At 41.5% G+C, this 20,624-nt stretch overlaps 1 protein-coding gene across 1 annotated transcript; it reads left to right on the forward strand.

Annotated features, from left to right (window-relative positions):
- The first annotated feature begins 589 nt into the window (after positions 1-589).
- On the forward strand, positions 590-14,735 carry LOC133105557 (paired mesoderm homeobox protein 2-like). The gene is made up of 4 exons (XM_061215732.1): positions 590-827; positions 12,105-12,289; positions 13,717-13,892; positions 14,600-14,735. The coding sequence occupies exons 1-4, from the start codon at positions 590-592 to the stop codon at positions 14,733-14,735; spliced, it is 735 nt and encodes a 244-aa protein (XP_061071716.1).
- The last annotated feature ends 5,889 nt before the right edge of the window (positions 14,736-20,624 follow it).

A 20,624-nucleotide genomic window follows, 5' to 3' on the forward strand; every position in this document is an offset into this window, starting at 1 on the left:
ATTAGTTTTTGAAACTCCAAGCCACTGGGTTTAATTAAAGCGATTAATTCCTGGGGGGGCGGGTTGATGAAGTTTTGAGCATTTGGATGAGGACATAATTATCTCATTAGGGCAAGCTTTGAGGGCCTCCAGGGACACCGCGCTGATTTAATGGTAGAGATCTTGGACTCCAGGCGAGTATTTTCAGGGAGAAACTTTTTTAACCTTGCAGAGGGTAGGCTATCAGGTCCCGGTGTCAGCGTGGGTCAGACCCTTACAAAATTACACGAGCGTGATCGAGTAAGACGAGTGAGTCATACAACCAAGGTTTATTTCATTTGTTGACAAAGGCTCTGGAAAGACGAGCGCATGGGGATGAAAACTTAACTCTTCGGTACCATGTAGGGGAATAGGAAAATGTACAGCTTGTGGGGGTGTGGAAGTACTTTTTATTTTTAAACGAGACGTCATTCGAATTTTGAAGGAAAAATGGATACCGTTTACTTCCTCTGAGTGGTCCTGACATATCAGTCCATCAGCCGTGAAGTAGTGGAGAACAGTTTAAATAAACTGTGTCAAATATTTTCGAGAATTGGAGCGTTCTTCAGGGATGGACACGGGATATCTGCTGGAAAAACAATTTACTCCTAGCCCCCTGAGCAGGATGGACACTGTTGACGGCAGCCAAAACAGGAAAAACTTCAGCGTGAGCCATCTCCTGGACCTGGAAGAAGCGTCGCTCATGAACTGCACGAAGGAGCCGGCGGCTGCGGTGATGAAGAACGTCGGGAAAGGACCCCGGGAACAATCTAACGCAAGTAGCGGAAGCGAGGCAGCCTTGCAGGACAGTAGGTGGCATTTGTTTCTATTACCTATTGCAGGGTAGCCTACAATATAGGGTAGTAGCCTACAAAATATGCAGCCTACCGAGTGTTGTGTAGCACACGTGTGCCGCGTATTTATCCAAATTTCTCACATGGCTGTATTTGAACCTGCGGCTGCCCTCTATAAAATCTGAAGTGCATGGCAACTTTTTAACATTGTATCTCATTGCAACAAGCAAGAACCGTAATGCTAGTTTAAAGAAAAGATGCTATTGGTACTTGGTACCCTCCCTGTTAATATCATTCACCTATTGTGAGTGTTCAAATGCATTCCGCGCGTGCTTTGTAAAACCTTTCCATTTTCGTTAATATTTGCTAGTAGACCTACATGTGATTATAATTGTTATTATTAATTATGATGGTGATGATAATAATGATAATAATGATAATAATAATAATAAGAAGAAGAAGAAGAAGAAGAAGAAGAAGAAGAGGAGGAGGAGGAATCGCCATCATCATGCTGTTATTTATTGCTATCATTATTATTATTCTTCTTATTATTATTATCATTGTTAATATTATGACATAATGATAAGATTAACAATAATAATAATAATGATAATAATTCATTTAATAATCATAAGTAATTAACAAGCAAGTTATTTTATCTTAAAGGTAGGCCATTGCGGTTATCACTTTATCTTACCATACTTTTAATATTCTGCCCATGGTTCTACATAATATTTTTGTATCATTATGATACGTGTGATGAGGTTTTGGATTATAAGCCTAAACGCGTGGACGTTGGAAAAAAATGAAACTATCCCCTATATCCACTATAATAACAACATGTCATGAATTTCAGTGCAACTGGTATGAGGTTCATTAGAACCAACGCAGTGATCAAAACTATTAAATCCCTTAAAGCGAAGGCCGCAGCCGCTAAAGCGCGAAGGCCCGAATGTCTGTTAAAACAAAGAGCTTTTAAGCACAGTGACTGTAATGGCAGAGGCTATGATGAGCCACGATGATATTGTATAATGTAGGTATCAACAAAAATATGAATATTGTCGAGCTTATATTTTAAATGAAGCTGTCGATCTTGGATAGCCGTATTACTATGTACAATACCCTGTATGGCGGATAGATCAATTTACAGCGTTGTTATACAGTAAACGATCACTTTATTAGATAGGCCCGCACACCAGTGAGAGGTCAGTAGTGAAGGGCCAGACTGGTCGAAGCTGACGGGAAGGTGACAGTAACGCAAACAACCACACATTACAACGGTGGTATGCAGAAGAGCATCTCTGAACACACAATGTGTAAGTGTGTAAGTGGATAGGCTACAGCAGCAGAAGACTTAATAAGTGAAAAAAAAAAAAAATCGAATAAATGCCTAATAAAATGCTCACTGAGTGAATATTCCTTTTCATTATGCATGAACTTTTGAACAAAAACCTGATTCTTAAAAGGGCATCATTTAAAGCAGAAAATGGGTTTAAGTCCATTTTTGGTGTTATTGGGCCCAATAGTTTGCACAATATCCAGGTGCTTCTGTGCATTTAAATATGTATTACTTGAACTTGACAATTAAGTACAAACTGTCAATCCAGTTGTCCGGATGTCATATTGGAGGGTATTGGCAGTATTTACATTTCAAAATTGGGAAATAAGTTTCTTTTGACCCTCGAAGAATTGGAAATGAGACTGCATGATAATGGCGATGAAGATTCATCTTAACATTACTGCCATTGCATTGTTAAATGAAAACACTGATATACAAATAGTAATATATTCTGCTTCAGTTAGAGAACAGTGGAACTTGTTTTCCTGCTATTTATTATGCAGGTTGTAAATACTTTCACAACATAACATTAAAATTCTGGACAAAGTGCTGATTAAACATGCCGTTTTACTCTGAGACAACATATTCAGCGGAACATGTGGTATTATGCACTGATTTTCCCCTAAAGATTCACTACAGATTAAACCCCAATGCTAAGCACGTTGATTTCCCTTTTGTCCTGCCATTCTTATCTGCATGATAACCCTTCGGCTTGAATCTCCACGATACCTCATCAGTAATGATCACTGCAATCGTTGTGGTCACATAATGATAACACAACTCTTTCTCTCTATCTCTCACTCTCTCACCATTCCCATCCAATGCAGTAGTTTTCAAGAGAGTTGCAATCAATCATCCAGTCTTGGAGTGCCCGAGCGCTTCATTTATTTAGTCAAGGTTTTTATTTGTTTTTGGTAGACCTAGCAGCCTGTAATGACAGAACAGGAAATACTTTGTCCAAACTGAATGTGGATTCACTGAAACGTATTTGGGCTGCAATGTTCTTTACATTTGAAATTGCATGCATGGTGTTTCAACTATGGGATGACAACTGTGTTGGCAGTTCACCAATTTACTACTAGCAGCTGCCAGCATCCATCTGATCAAAACATAAGTAGGACATATTGAATAATGTCCAGATAATATTCAATGAACTATATATCAGCCACACAGTTTAGAAAATAAGGCCTTTCATAAATCTCAATGTTGCACTGTTCCTTTCAAGAATACTTATTTGGTTACAAATTACTGGTTGAATTATATAATAATGTAAGGCGTTAATAATAAAGTGGGAAAAATAAAGGGCCATTAAATATGAACTTAATAAGGCATAGATTGTCTAGAATATTACTGTTATTTAAGGGTGCATTGATACTGACTTGATCATGTAAAAAGGTTGGAATACCATTATTCATTTGTCACAAAATTTCTACAGACCTTTCTGCATCACTTTTGCAACAAACATGCTGCATCTGTTGCTTTCATGAATGCGTGCTTTAGTGCAGGTGAAGAAGTGCCTTTTGAGGACCTTGGAGGGAAAACTATATTGACTGAGTCATACATAACCATACATTATTATTGCATTTTAGCTGGGAAGCTATCGATAGTTGTCTAGTGTGTTAACATTACGTGCCATTATGTTAAACCCAGGACCTAAAATGAAAATGTCCTCACAGAATCATGCATTTAATATGTCTTGTTTTGTGACCAGAGGAAAGCCATTCTTCACAAAAAAAGAATTCAGCTCTCAAAGCCCTTTGGAGACTAAGAAACCATGCCACAATTGGCACCTAGCTGGGTGATGCATAACCGCCATATGATAATATACTAATATTATATATGACATTAGCAAGTGTTGCTCATATCACCATGCTTATGAACAGGCTATCACCAGCAGTGGTGAAGCAAGGATTTGACCAGTTAGCCTAGAAGATAGCCTGAGAAGCCCATCTTGTTGTCAAGACCCCGGAGATGAACGGTTCTACAAGCAACCAGGACCTCAACATCTATAATAATAATAATAATAATAATAATAATAATAATAATAATAATAATAATAACTTTATTTGTTGGGCACCTTTCATACATTGAATCAAGCAGCTCAAAATGCTCCACAGTAAAAAAAAAAAAAAAGATTCATTAAAAAAAAAAAAAAGATTATATAAACAACCATAATTATATAAAAGCCACAGATGAGTTTCTAGCTGAGATTTAAGATTGGCAAAGGAAGAAGCATCTAACATAACACAGTGTCTCTATCTCAATGGAGACAAAGGGTTTTGTTGTGGTGTAGAGGGAGGAGAGTCTCTGTGCAATATTACCACATTCAAAAGCAAAAAGGTCTCCCCATATGCAGACCAGGTCCAGCTACATTCTTATGGGGCGACATTGGCTCAGGCGGTAAGAGCAGTCATCTGGCAGTCAGAGGGTTACTGGTTCTGCATGGCAGACAGTCTCCATTGGTGTGTGAGTGTGTGTGTGAACGGGTAAATTAGAAGCATCAATTGTACAGTACTTTGGATAAAGGCGCATTTACCATTTACCGTCTGATAAGTGAAGCCACAAGAGGCCATTTAATCAGAATTAAGTGAATGACAATTCCACACATTTATGTGAAATATCATACAGATCATTCATTTCAGATCATATAGGACATTACAGTGTATACCTCCTTCAACTGAAATTTTTCTAATGCTTTTACACATACTGCAAAAGTGGGGAGAAAGCACTCGATTCCCTTTAAAACAATTATTTGTTCTGCGAAACCATATTTAATTGACAACAAAACAGTTAACTGTAGAGCTGTCTTGCCTTCAAATCGCAGGGTGAACGATTCCTGCTGTTAAACAAAGCAACTCCTTGGTTATTCCCAAATAACTCTGGAGAGAGGTTCATGGCTTAGACTGACTGATCCCAAGGTCATTCATGAGCAGTGATAAAAGACATTTTAGTGGAAGATGAGACTCTTGGTCTCTGGGTCATACCAACAATGAACTGACCCAGCAAGGGCAGGGAAAATAAAGTGTAGATCACTTGATATGCTGTCCGAATAGGATAAAATCATTTTAAATGTAGCCTATCTTTGCACATGTTTTTCAGAGCTTCAAGTACTATAAAATGTATCTACCTAACTTAAACATAATGAGTTATTTGTTTTTTGAGGGCTTGGTAAATAATTCAGAAATACCTGTAGTAAGTTACTGCAAAGAGTTAGTTTTTGTCTGTTTATTTATATGTATTGTTCTTTCATTGTGAAATGCAAAGTCATATTTATTTCATTTTAAAATATTGGTGTAGCTAACGATTTAGACAAAAATGTATTTTAAAGTTTCTAGAGAATTATCCCAAATTTGATCCCCTTCAATTTTCCTTCCTTCTTCTGTGACAATCACTGTGAACTAATTGCACCAGTTTTCATCTGGTTACATAAATTAACAAGGGACTGTTTTTCAAGGGACATTTTTTTCCCCTTGGGGCAAAGACACGCATCTCGTGCTTTTCAAAAAAATAACTTCCAGTGTCATTTCATTAAGGAATACAATTTGATTGATAGTTAGCCAGGAAATTACTTGTATGAAGGGTGAAATTAATGTATTGTGTTTAAGTTAATCCTGCAACAAGAGTGTTTTTACCACAGAAGACGTTACGAATAACGTAATATAATTGTTGTTCTGTTCATTTATAGGCTAGGCCTACTTTGAGTTACATACTGGCTGATTAATTATCCACAGATTAATAGGGTACAGTAAGTGGCTGTTTGTTACGTCATGGCCCTACTGTTAAAACTTATGCTTTGACTTATGGTAGAGCTTTGACTTATGGTAGAACCTATGCACTTGTAAATCGCTTTGGATTAAAAGCGTCTGCCAAATGACAAAAATGTAAAAAAAGTACGGGGCGAATCTTTCTCATTTTGTTACAGAAGAGTCTGCAGCCAACCTGTTCTGCTGAGAGAAAAGCGTCCCTGTTTAATTCCATTGCATTTTAAAAGAAACTGCTCGGCCTCTCAGAAACTGGGGTGAGTTACGAGTTTGTGACAAGACCAATCACCACCAACAAACGACAATTGGAAACAGGCTCTGAGTTTCCCTGTGTGTAAGAATTTTTTCCTCAAGGAAAAAAAAAAGCGCAGCTTCACATCGGCAACCACTGTGGTAAAAAATTATGAGTGTAATTATGAGCTTTTCAAAGCAGCTGAATCAGACAGCATTGCAGACTGCACATTAAGATTTACGAAAAAAAAAAAGTATATATATATATAATATATATAATGTACATCCTATCCTTAATCTGTGAAATACAAGTAGGCAGTGGACACAGTGAAGCCAATAGTTATATCATGGTTTTAATAACCAAATGCGTAATTGTGTGTCTATGCTGTTTTATGTAGGCCTACAGTAGGCCAATATTTAAGGCTTTGTGTGTATAGCCTTATTGACCGCGTTTATTGAATATTGCCTTTACGCGAGGTTACCATAAACGTCAGTGAACTCTTCATCCTGCCAAATGCTGCGTAATTTGTCTAAAGTGGCTCGGTGGGTGTTATATTTAGACATATGCCATATGTAGAGTATTTGCTTTTCCATTTCCCAAAAGTCTTCCGAGTAGTCTAATGTGTTTGATGGAAATTGGATAGCCTACCAGATAAAGGTTTGATTTAGGCTACATTACCACTTATGGACGCACGTTGCTTATTTTAGTATATTGTAAGAGCGCAGCGTATTTTAGTTATACATGTATTTATTTATTTATTTGTTTGTTTGTTTGTTTGTTTCTTCCAACAAAGGTAGGCTAATAGTGATTATGATTTCTTGAATTTTACAGGATGTACTAACACGTTATAAATGTAGCATTTAACTATGTAGCTAACAACCTGGCATGTAGAAGAAAAAGATTACAATTATGGCGATCCTATACTTGAGCTCTTTGGTGTTTTTTTGTTCATTGTAATTGGACCAGAAAACTTGTCAGTAGGCCTACACTATTGGAACAACACCGCTTCCACTGATCACATTTATTTATTTACATGACATTTTGATTGTGTAGATTGTGAAGAGGGAAATATGTGACCCATCTTTCACCAGACCAGTTGATTTGGACAATTTTAACAGCATGCCAACAGATTTGTACGTTGAGTTAATGGCAATAGATTGGGCTTCTCCCTTTTGCCCAACTTTATGTAACTTCGTACGGGACATTTTAGTTGAGTATGGTAATATAGACTACATAGCATTTTTAGCAGAAACTCGTAAAAAACCGTGTGCCAAGCCGTTTTAAGATGTGGACTAGCCTTGTCAATATTTACAGAGGTCCACAGTTAGATTGTAGGTTAATGTTTGTAATTGAATTATCTAGGTTTCCGCTAAAAGACGGCATTTTATTTTGTCTGCAAGTTTGAATTAAAGACATTACGTAGCCTATCTGTTATTCATTGGACGATTTAAGATTGAATGTCACATAATGTGATATGTGTAATTTAGAGATCGCTAAATGAATAAATGAATCAATCAGAGACTAGTAGCGTAGTTACGGAATAAAGCACCTTTAATTTGAGTTATCACTCTTGAATACCTGGATATTACACTCATACAGTTGATCTTTCTCCGTGCACTGGTAAATGGCACATTCAATAGGTTATTGAAGTATAATCGCCCTTGTGCTTCCCACGAGGCATAAAACGCGACTCCAGTCTGCGGGACAGCCCCCCCTTACCGCTGCGCGCACAAGGACTCGCGCAGAGAAAGCTGCGGCCAAGAAGGCGCCAGCCTCTGACACTGAACCAGATGTGCGAAGGCGCCGTCCTGTCAGTGCTTCAGTCAGTTGGCCCGGAGCTCTCACGCGCGAGGAAACCCGTCTGCAATGAGACAATTCGTACCAGGGCAAGTTGTATTCGCGAAAAAACGATTTTAGGGCTGAATATACAGAATATACAAGACAAGCGCCATACACTCATGCATTTTAAATGTAAATATTGTTCATTAATTGTAAGATTATTGGTTAGCTTTCTATATCTGTACGCTTTTTGTAGGCTTTTCAGTTGGCCTATTGCTTCAAACAAGAACAAACATTTATTTTTTCAATGCAGGCCAACAATCAAAGAACTTGTACATATGCAAATCTGGAGGGAGGATTAAGGTACAGTCTGAAAAGGTGTGTTTTCAGTGTTCATCAAAATATGAGGAGGGATTCTGCTGTTCTGACAGTGGTCGGCAAAGTCCTAGGTTTTTTCTTGTGAAAAGAGTATTGGCATGGAGATGTTGTCTTTCTGTCCCGATGATGCAACCAGGTTTTGATTATTTCCAACTGTGACCTTGAGCTTCTCTTGGCTTCTAAAACCATCTGCTTTTCTACGGTTGGGGCAAGATGCCCTTACAACCTTCATCAGACAGGTTTACAGTACCGCTGTTCCTGCTGGTTCTAAATGCCCTATCTACGACCTAATAAAGGATATCTTTGGTTTTTATTTAATTGTAAAAACAGTTGTCATTTATGAAGACCAACTACCTTTTGTGTTGTTTCTTCCGAGAGTTCTTTTCTGATGATAATGTAATCAAGGGGCCAGCATTCGACCTAGCCATTTCACCAACTGATATGAAGTCGCCCCCTAGTGATACCTTTATTTGCTCAAAAAGCCTATTTTCCCACTGGACTCCAATCATGTTTGACATCAAATTAAACATATTTCTGTTCATATACTGCTGTACAATCTATGCTACATGCTTTTTATTCATTGGTTTAGAAATTTCTGTTCATGTTTTTAACTACTTGAAGTTTTAGTTGTGTGACTGTGCCATAGATACCCAATTTAACTTTTATACACATTTGTTTGTAATAGTGATAGCTTTATAATGTTCCGTTCACCCTTGTAAGAAACATGGCATTGAATTTTGTATCATAGCATTCATAATTATCATTCCAAATAAAAAAATCTATAGTCAGTCATGGGCATTGGACATGCTCTCATTTACATATACGTACTGCATATACTGTAGATCATTTCATAATCTGATTTGTAAATACTAACTATATCAACAAACAAGACATCTATCATTTTATTGGGATTGCAAAATTAGACTCAAATGAGCATCTATACACATGGGAATCCAGTCAGTTTTCAGACAGATGTCTGTGCTCAAAGTTAGGTTCACTCTTACAAACATTTAATGTAAGGCAAACAAGTCCTACTTCTGTACAAAACTTCGGAATAGTTTTTTGGCGGTTAAAGATCTCAATGTTTATTTCTGTAGTGTAACACATCATAAGACTACTTTCTTGAACAAATGAGTGGGCACATAGCCTATGGCTCATTTCTGTTACTGTGCGATGCAGACCCACTGCTTCTCAAAAGGAAAGTTGGTTAATCTGCACCAAATGTTCATTAACTTTGGGTGCAGATAAAGACGGTCAATGAACACATCACTGGCACCATACTTGAGATGGGTATACAATGCACCGTATGCTACAGCACACCAGGGTGGTGATTAAGGAAACTTAGCAACTCCTGTCGCTGGGGTTGGGGGCGCTTGGTTTTGCTGGCTGCCAGTACTATGGAAATCATGTAGCTGACCTGGAGAACTTCCATGCAACTCCAAGGCACTGCAGTAAACCCACATACTACAATTAAACTATAAAAAAAACTATTTTAATGGATATTTATTTAACTATCCATCTGGGGCTCAAGAGCAGCAATGACAGAGCAATAACTATAGCATGTGCGCAACAGTGACTCTGGTTCCAGGGGTATGACGGTTCTGCTGACTGTTTGCCAATGGCATTAAAATGAGGATTTAGGAGGGTTCTCCCCCCTCTAATTGGAAGTTCTTGGGACAAGGCTGGGGCTCGGGAGAGGAGAGGAGAGGTGGAAGGCTTGTCCCCACTCCTCTCTCTTGTGGAAAAACGCTCGCTGTTTACAGAGACTTGCATCTACGGCAAACGAGCCAAACTGGCTCTCTGTACCCACACGGTCATGATTTCCTTTATTCAAAACAATTTAATTACTCATTCCTGTCTTCATTACGGTAAGTTCCTTGGGAGGGAGTGGATATGTTGTTAAAGGTTTTTAAATTTTGTCTCATTGTAGTTCAGTAGGTAGCAGAGACCGAGCTCTGCAGTGATGAAGCTGGACCAACCAAGTGTACAGAGAGCAGCAAATCAGGAAGTTTCTTACTAAAGAAATTTCTAGATATGAATGTTTGTTAAAGGTTCAGTCTATTTACCTGTTTTCATGAACTTCTTATTGTAATGCGACTGAATTCAGGCAAAACAATTCTATAAAGCCATATATTTTCTTGGACAGCTAACCTTGAAACAATGATTCTATGAGCGGGAATAAAACATTGTTTTATCAACAGTATACTATAAATCGTGTAAGACCTTGAGTGTGGAGTTGTAATAACAGATTTTACAGTGCGACCAAAAATTTGTCATCGTCATCATCACTTTATTGATCAGCCCAACGAAAAATGTAGGTATGGGTGGCCTGTAGCATAGTGGTTAAAGTACATGACTGGGACACACAAGGTCGGTGGTTCTAATCCCAGTGTAGCCACAATAAGATCCGTACAGCCGTTGGGCCCTTGAGCAAGGCCCTTAACGGGGGCAGGATTGTCTCCTGCTTAGTCCAATCAACTGTACATCGCTCTGGATAAGAGCGTCTGCCAAATGTCAATAATGTAATGTAATGTGATATGGTGACCATGTCTGAAATGTGATCTGCGGAAAAGTTGGTTTTCATTAGAAATGGCTAAGGCATATAGATTCTGGGGCTCTGGTACAGCATGCTGAAGAACTTGTACAGCTCACTTCCTGTAGAACAGGAAACCCTTTAGGCTGGATTATATGAACATTACAACTGCCTTTATTCATACATCTAACAGATTTGATTAATGATTTTACTTCTCCTTCTTTGTCTTTCCATTGAAGCAGTGAATGTTCTGCATGTCTGTCAGTAACAATGTAATATCTCACGATCATTATTAAATGGTCTGAATGTATATAGCCCCTTCAACCACAGTGCAGTACAATTGATGCTTGGCATTCACACACACCCACACACACACCAACACCGATTGGCTGCCATTCAAAGCACTCTCACCGCCAATGTCACCCCTATTAAACATTACATTGTGTGACAGTAGATCAGAAAATTGTTTAATTGTATTAAACAATACACAAATTATGCCACCATGGATCTGAGAGGATGGTAAAATGTGGTCACCTGAAGTCGCCTGTACCCCTTCTGTAGTATTCCCCAATACCACCCCCTCTCCTCCCCTCTCCCTACCCAACACAAAGCTTCAGGTGTTTATGTGGGTTTTTCCAAGCTGAGGCCGGTCCAGAACTCACACATCACGAGGCTCTCGAATACATGCCAAGGACAATTAGGCTCATGGCCATATTTCAGCAGCGAGGCCTAGGCGTGAGGCCAGGAGAGTGAAGTCATTCAGAGCAGCCCTGAATGCTGCAGTTCACAATCAGGATCACCGTGGAGCTTGGGCCTGCGTGCGTGAAAAGGGCTTTGATGAAAGCTGGAATATTCAATGGTCCTCTCCCCCCCCCCATTGTGCGCTATGCAGACTGTGTGATACAGATTACGGCAAAGCGTATGACACGTGCATTTTCCAGAGGTTTGCCTTTTAGTGGTGATGTGGCAGCACCGAGAACCAAACTTCAGCTGATCAGAAAGAAGCCTGAGAACCAGTTCCCAACCACAAAATACAAGGAAGCAGGAAGGACTTAAAAGTATTATTAACAAATGCCTCATCAATAATAAAGGAATTGGGTTTCAGGGATAGTCAGCAGGCCCTAAGGCAGGCGAAATAAGCCTCTAATTGGACAGCAACAAGAGGAAGGCATTCTCAAGAGAGGGGTGTCAAGCTCCAGTGCTGGAGGGCCGCAGTGTGTGCTGGTTTTTGACCCTCTCTCCTCCCTCCGCTCTGGGTCTCTCTGCGCAGCTGACAGCAGGAGGCCTGGACAGAAAGCGGTTAAGAGGAAGAAGAAGCAGCGTCGCAGTCGGACCACGTTCAACAGCAGCCAGCTGCAGGCCTTGGACAGGGTGTTCGAGCGCACGCACTACCCCGACGCCTTCGTGCGCGAGGACCTGGCCCGCCGCGTCAGTCTGAGCGAGGCCCGGGTTCAGGTGGGTGAGGTGGCAGTGAGCGGGTCAGTCTGAGTGAGGTTCAGTGTGCGGGTCAGTCTGAGCGAGGTTCAGTGTGCGGGTCAGTCTGAGTGAGGTTCAGGTGGGTGAGGTGGCAGTGAGCGGGTCAGTCTGAGCGAGGTTCAGTGTGCGGGTCAGTCTGAGTGAGGTTCAGGTGGGTGAGGTGGCAGTGAGCGGGTCAGTCTGAGTGAGGTTCAGGTGGGTGAGGTGGCAGTGAGCGGGTCAGTCTGAGTGAGGTTCAGTGAGCGGGTCAGTCTGAGCGAGGTTCAGTGAGCGGGTCAGTCTGAGTGAGGTTCAGTGTGCGGGTCAGTCTGAGTGAGGTTCAGTGAGCGGGTCAGTCTGAGTGAGGTTCAGTGAGCGGGTCAGTCTGAGTGAGGTTCAGTGAGCGGGTCAGTCTGAGCGAGGTTCAGTGTGCGGGTCAGTCTGAGTGAGGTTCAGGTGGGTGAGGTTCAGTGTGCGGGTCAGTCTGAGTGAGGTTCAGGTGGGTGAGGTGGCAGTGAGCGGGTCAGTCTGAGTGAGGTTCAGGTGGGTGAGGTGGCAGTGAGCGGGTCAGTCTGAGTGAGGTTCAGTGAGCGGGTCAGTCTGAGCGAGGTTCAGTGAGCGGGTCAGTCTGAGTGAGGTTCAGTGTGCGGGTCAGTCTGAGTGAGGTTCAGTGAGCGGGTCAGTCTGAGTGAGGTTCAGTGAGCGGGTCAGTCTGAGCGAGGTTCAGTGTGCGGGTCAGTCTGAGTGAGGTTCAATGTGCGGGTCAGTCTGAGTGAGGTCGCAGTGAGCGGGTCAGTCTGAGTGAGGTTCAGTGAGCGGGTCAGTCTGAGTGAGGTTCAGTGAGCGGGTCAGTCTGAGTGAGGTTCAGTGTGCGGGTCAGTCTGAGTGAGGTTCAGTGTGCGGGTCAGTCTGAGTGAGGTTCAGTGACCGGGTCAGTCTGAGTGAGGTTCAGGTGAGTGAGGTTCAGTGTGCGGGTCAGTCTGAGTGAGGTTCAGTGAGCGGGTCAGTTTGAATGAGGTTCAGGGAGCGAGTCAGTCTGAGTGAGGTTCAGTGTGCGGGTCAGTCTGAGTGAGGTTCAGGTGGGTGAGGTTGCAGTGAGTGGGTCAGTCTGAGTGAGGCCCAGGTTCAGGTGAGTGAAGTCGCAGTATGCAGAGGTGGTACTGGAAGCCATGAGCAGAGGTGTATGTGTGTGAGCATGGCCAAACTAATCTTATAAAGCCTCTGTTCCTCATCTTCTGTAAAGGATTTTGGAACAAAGGCTGATGTGTCGGCAATGGTAAATAAGCTGAATTTTTTTATTTTTATACATCCAATACAGCAATAAGGTGAATGTAGTTGCACTGCAGATAGTAGATTCCCTGGTAGATTTTTTGTGTAAAGGTAATGATTGCGAACGTGGAGATGTTCATTGGGTTGGTGCTTCCCAGGTATGGTTCCAGAACAGAAGAGCCAAATTCCGTCGGAATGAGAGGGCAGTGCTGGCGAGTCGCTCTGCTAACCTGCTGAAGTCCTACAGCCAGGAGGCCGCTGTGGAGCTGCCAGTGGCCCCACGCCCCGCCCCTCTCAGCTCCGACTACCTGTCCTGGGCCTCCACACCCTGCAGGTACTCCCCCGAACCAGCTCGTCTCCGAGCTCCCGCAAGAATCACAACCGTACAAGAGCTGCTGAGTATAATCGCAAAGCATACTCGTATAACATACTCTTCTGACTCCATGTTAAGAAAATCAACCTGCTGTGTCCCGTTGCTTAAAATGTGGACAAAAGCCGTGGCTTGTTGGTTAATTTGAAAATAGTTTTTTTTTTTTTACGTATGCTTCTTTTAAAATTATTTGGGCGATTCTAGATCATTTTCACTTGTCGTAATGCCAGGAAAATCTGAAATTCCGTTTAATCAGGCACGCATTGGGTGCAGTCGCACATAATACCCTGGAACAGCGTGTCATTTGAGCTAAACTGGCTATTTGTGAGCAGGGCCTGTGCCACCGATAATACCAACCTGATTTCATTTCGATTGTGCTGGGACATTCTAAAGAAATGACCTCCCACTAGGGCGGCTGTAAGCCTGCTGTTGTTCCTATAGCAACCGCTGCACAAACAGGGGGTTACATGAGGGAAATGACACGGAGAGAGACGGAGCGAACAGCAGCGATAGGATAGGAGCTGTTCGCCTGCGAATGCCTCGGTGGCGGCGCGCTCAATGTTCGTGACCAGGATGGCCACTGAACGAGGTCCAGGTTGTACACGTGACTCTCTCCGCAGGGCTTGTAGAGGGAATGCCAGGCAATCTGCTTCTGTGTTTTCCCTCCTCAGCCCGGCCCCCTCCTACAACCCCTCGAGCGCACCGATGGCCGGACAGGATGTCAACATGGCCAGCAGCATCGCCAGCCTGAGACTGAAGGCCAAGGAGTACAGCCTGCACCACAGCCAGCTGCCCACGGCTCACTGAGCCGCCTGCGCAGTGGCCCTGCCAGGTAAACCTCCGGGCGGCCTGTAGCGTAGCGGTGAGGGTAAACGACTGGGACACGCAAGGTCGGGGGGTTCAATCCCCGGTGTCGCCATAATAAGATTCGCACAGCCGTTGGGCCCTTGAGCAAGGCCCTTAACCCTGCATTGCTCCAGGGGAGGATTGTCTCCTGCTTAGTCTAATCAACTGTACGTCGCTCTGGATAAGAGCGTCTGCCAAATGCCAATAATGTAATGCAATGTAAACGCCACGGCCAAGGTCACAGACCCAGCAGAGGATGCACACATGCCAGGGAAGAATACCGATCGCCCTGGCACTCCCAGCAGCATCTCAGCCCACCGACAGCACCCAATCACGGACACTGGAAACAGTGAGGAACACAATGATGATGTGTTGCTTATGTATGGCGGATATTGAATTTTTCAGAACAATCACATCTAAAGTCCTTCAGTTTGATTGGGTTCTGTTAGTCTTCCTGTATTGTATTTTTCCTTGTTTAAAGTGTATAATCTGTAATGTATAATGTACAGGGTTTGAGAGTCAGCCTAAGATGCAGTCAGTATTTTTCCTATATTTGATTCATAATTATATTTTGTGTTCTTGGTAATCACCAAAATGATATTCAATGCAAATAGAATTTTTTGGCCTTAAGCATTGATTATAAATTTCAACACTTTCATTCCACATTTGTTAACTTGTGAACGAGCCGGTTTTTTTGAAGCAGAAGACAGATGCTGGCTTTTGTTGATATTCAGCAATTAATTGATCAATGAAAGCAGTTGATTACATACTTAACTCACCTCATCCGGTTTCATGGGTCTTTATTGGTTGCTGCTACTAAGGCAAAAACAAAAAATCTGGGGGTCTCCAGGACCAGGAGTGATGACCACTGCCCTATGGGTAATGACTGGCAGGAGCTGCCTGCTCATGACTCTCTGGTTCTCTTACGCCCTTACTAGGTTACTCCACACCCATCCTGTGTGTTCAAACCTTCACTCTCATGACTGCCAACTGTATGAATGTGCTCTTATTTAACAGGCTGTTAAACCTTCAATGGCCGATTGGACTGCTGTCAGAAGTATATGAACATGTATATAATGAACACGAACATAATAATCAGATACACTCCCTCTGGTGCAATGAGCTATACACATGGAGTTTAACTGTTAATTTGGAAACAGTTGCTTGATACGACAGTAGATGTATCTAACCGGTGTGTTCATGTACACGTTGTGTACGTAAATCAGGGTTAACAGAGAAGCGTTGAAGGCACAGATCAATATGACATTGGCGTGACAACATTGTTGTTGTTCATGTATGGTGAGAGCAGGTTATTCATGTGATTTGGCTCAGATTACAATGTGAACACATCCAATTTGGGTTCATCCAATAAGAGCAATATTCAGCTAATGAGTTGAAACAACAAAACCTAGTGGCAGACATTGAAGCACAGAAGAGATGGTTAAGATTTACTGACGGTGTTCATTCTGTAGAGCTCATTCTCTCATCCAAAAGTAAGTTATTTTCCTCCTCAAATATTAGTAGCATTATCCATTTTAGGGCATGTTGTCCGGCAGATTGATAGCAAAGAGCTAGAAGCCTGAAAGGGGAGGCTATACGGACAATGCTGGTCCATTAATGCAGACTGGTGCAGAGCACTAGTAGATAAGCTCTCAGAGAACACTAAAAACTGCTCTGTTTTGGAGTCATGGTCAGAGACACGCTGATCTGGATTTAGAGAGATTTTAAAGCTGGAGAATATGTACTGTTCCAACTATACTAAAACATTTTTGAGGTTTGCTGCAGTTGCACACCGGGGACCGGGGTTCGATTCTCGGTCCTGCCAAAAGCCAAGTTTGGCCGGCTCACGTGGGGCAGCAATAATTGGCTCGCTGCTTCAGAGGGAGGGAGTTGGCAGGGTTATTAGATCGCCGCACAATAAGCACCTCGGGCGCCTCGGAATCACGGCAACGGGCACGAGACGAGACAGCTTGAAGAAGGTGTGTCGCTCTCATTCGGGCCGCCGAGGGACGAGGTACGGGCGGTACATCTAATACGACTACCTCCAATTGAATCAGACGAGGTACAATTGGCTACCAAATTGGGAGAAAAAGGGAAAAATCTGAAAAAAATTAATAAAAAAATAAAATAAAAAAAATTAAAAAAAACATTTTTGAGGATGTGTTGGGATCCCAACTTTCATTCTCTCCTCATCACAACACTTCCAAGTGCAGCAGTATCTGTGCTCACATATGGAATTAAGTTATGGAATTTTTTGGGTAACCTTTGAAACATGCACTTTTTGATAATTTTTAGGTGCTGAATACTTTGTGTTGTAATATAACTATGTCATATTATGCATTTCACACTTTGATGTAATGCATACAGTTGATAAATGCATCCTGTTTAGATGGCAAAATGAAAAACATCAGAGCCAAGTTCTCAAAACACGATGGTAAACCTCAGGTAGCATTGTTTGGAATAGTGCTTTCTAGTTTCTGTGATATATGATATCCATCCATCCATCCATTATCTGAACCCGCTTATCCTGATCAGGGTCGCGGGGGGCTGGAGCCTATCCCAGCATACATTGGGCGAAAGGCAGGAATACACCCTGGACAGGTCGCCAGTCAATCTCAGGGCACACACACCATTCACTCACACACTCACACACTCATACCTACGGGCAATTTAGACTCTCCAATCAACCTAACGTGCATGTCTTTTGGATTGTGGGAGGAAACCGGAGTACCCGGAGGAAACCCACGCAGACACGGGGAGAACATGCAAACTCCACACAGAGAGGCCCTGGCCGACGGGGATTCGAACCCAGGACCTCCTTGCTGTGAGGCGGCAGTGCTACCCACTGCACCATCCGTGCCGCCTGATATATGATATATAATATATAATATATAATAATATAGCCCTAATGACTTTGAGAGAAGAAGAGCTATTCTTGCCAGATGTTCCTCGACTCAACAGAGTTACTTTGTAACCGGACATTTTTGTATGTTGCAAAAAGTTTTGTATAGGGGAGGACATAACTTATCTATTATATCTGTTTGTTTTATATTCATATCATAAATTAAATTGAATATAATGACATGTCTGAACTAACATTGCGACGTTGCACTCGTTATTGGTAGCCTTATTGTACAGTAATACAAGATTGGTGGTGTTTTCTATTTTGCAACATAATATATTTAGAATCAGTATAATAATTATCGTTTTATCTGAGCCATCAAAACATTAAAATACAGAAATACAAAATTGACTCAGCACCTAAAAATTACAAGAAAAATAGCATGTGAAAATTCAAATGTATTACTCACTGAAAACCATTTATAAGTAGGAATAGTAGGAATAATCTGGTTGCAGTCATAAAATTTGCTGGACAGTACTGTCATATTAAAATGCTGTTTAACTTTGCATGCAATAATAAAGCACTTATTTTTAAGAACACTTTTCTGCTGATTCAGAACATTAAATATTATTTGATTTACCAATCTATTTAATTGTTTCATTTTATTTTCTAATTGGCAGATAAGATACCAAAATACATTTTAATTGGAGATATGTGTATTCATTAATTATGATTATCCAATCTCCAAAAATGAGTAATTTAGCTTAATGGCATGCAATTGCTGCAAAATCAGAAAATCATGCTCATAAAATGATTAATTTATGTTTCAAATATTTGCAATGGCAACAGTGGCATTGGCCATACACAGAATAAACTGGCAAAAACAACTGGGTTGAAATGATATGCATCAAACTTTCAGTTCTACAGACTATGCTAGCCGATACAATTAGCCTAATTTCAATGACACATGCCTACAAATTTATGAATATATTTTCTTTACACAGATTTTCTCCATCCATTCATTTAGTAATGAATATATAATTTATAATAGAGGTGGAAAATTCATGTTCAGAGAGAACACATTCCTCGACAATACTTGGTCATTAGCACAGTTCTTCAGCCTGGAGGTAGAAGTACTTGGTGAAATCAGCTGACTGAGTTCATGAGTGGAAGAAGCACATGGCAGGATTTGTGAAGCCTGGTTTTTAAGAATAAATTGATCTTGGACAGATGTTGTTTTTACAAGCAGGTTGTACTGTATCATGGGAACTGGGCTGTAGGATGTTCTTGTGAATGTTATTGTGTGTGTGTGTGTGTGTGTGTGTGTGTGTGTGTGTGTGTGTGTGTGTGTGTGTGCGTGCGTGCGTGCGTGCATGCCTACATGCATGAGCATGTGAGCATGTGTGCAAGCCTGTGTGATTTGATGGTCTGATGAGGAACTGCGTTCATACTGACTGCTTCAATTTCAAGCAGCATCCCCTCATTCAATTTAGAAGATAAAAACATCCTCTATGTAAATAAACATTTACCATTTACCATAAACAAAACAAAACACGGTTTACTCATAGGGAAAGCATATGAAAACCATCAGGTACATTTATGTTTATTGCATAATCATTCTAACATGAAACAACGTACAAACGCAAAGGTAACAACACAGATGTAAAGGGCTAACTGTCTGAAAACACAGTCCCCAGGCTCTTTTAAAAAAGTGGATCTCATATAATCTGAGCTGAGTAATGGCAACAGTTAGATGACCTGTGTTCGAGATTTTACCATCCACACTGAAATGTCCCAATGTCACTGCTGTTAACTTGACAGTAAAAAGTGTACTCTGTTAATGTTGGCTATGGATCAGTTGCAGTTGGATCAACTGAGATCAGCTTTAATGGAGCTGTTGGCAGCTGTTTTCTAAACCTAAGCCTTTAAAAAGGACTACTGGCAGCCAGAGGAATAGGCAATAAAACAAATAGCACATGAGCCCCTCCAACATTATGCTATTCATTTTCACGCGGCATATTCAGTTTGAGTAATCCTTTCATAAATATACCCATCTCCTTCCCTGGATGAAAATCAGGGAAGTTAAAAGACAAGAAAAAGAAGGTGTATTGGAAAAATGAACAGCAGACTGATTGTGGTATGTCCATTGTGCTTACCCTCTGGTAGTGGTCCTCGTTCCTGGTCCTGGAGACCCGGAGGGTGTGCTGGCTTTTGTTGATATTCAGCACTTAATTGATCAATGAAAGCAGTTGATTACATACTTAACTCACCTCATTGTTGTCGTTCACGTACGGTGAGAGCAGGTTTATCCGTGTGAGATTATTGTCACTTTATCCCAAAACGAGAAAAGGAATTGGACTGTTGTTCCGATGGAACGCGGATGAATCATTATGTCCGTGATCTGGGACACATGACCATTGCCTTGGCAGTGAGTTTGGCGGCAGTCCCAAACTGGGACGTACACAGACAGACCCCAGGCATAGTGCTCAAGCACCTGCCCTTTTGCCCTCTGACCAGATAAGTGCCCTTTTTGAAAGACATTTTTTATTCATTTCTTTTTCTAATTTTATATTTCAGTTTTTTTTATGTGGCCCACGGCATCAATTCTCAATTAAAAGCATGTAATAATGCCCGAAAAATTGCATTTGAGTTGTAATTCTGTAAAGCACCTTGTCACCACTGCCTAGCTGCCGGCCGTGGGCGTGGTAGAGATCACTCTGGCTCCAATGTTACTTTGAGGCCTGGCACATGGAGAAGCATTTTCCAAGGGCTGTACTTTCCTGTAATTAGCTGCCAATGTAGCTAATACTCATTTCTTCTGGACACAATGCATCCATTTCCCCACCAATTAATATTGTTTTTCTTTGTATTTTTTTTTTTTTACTGCTTATGTCTTTCCTGAGTAGGCTTTTCACTTGGCTGTGAACTTGCAAGTCTGCATTTAATCTGCATGTTTGACCTCATACTCATCACATTGTTTCATGTCAATGTGCTGGAGTGCAGAGCCA

The sequence above is a fragment of the Conger conger genome, chromosome 12 (assembly GCF_963514075.1).
Source record: "Conger conger chromosome 12, fConCon1.1, whole genome shotgun sequence".
Lineage (NCBI taxonomy): Eukaryota > Metazoa > Chordata > Actinopteri > Anguilliformes > Congridae > Conger > Conger conger.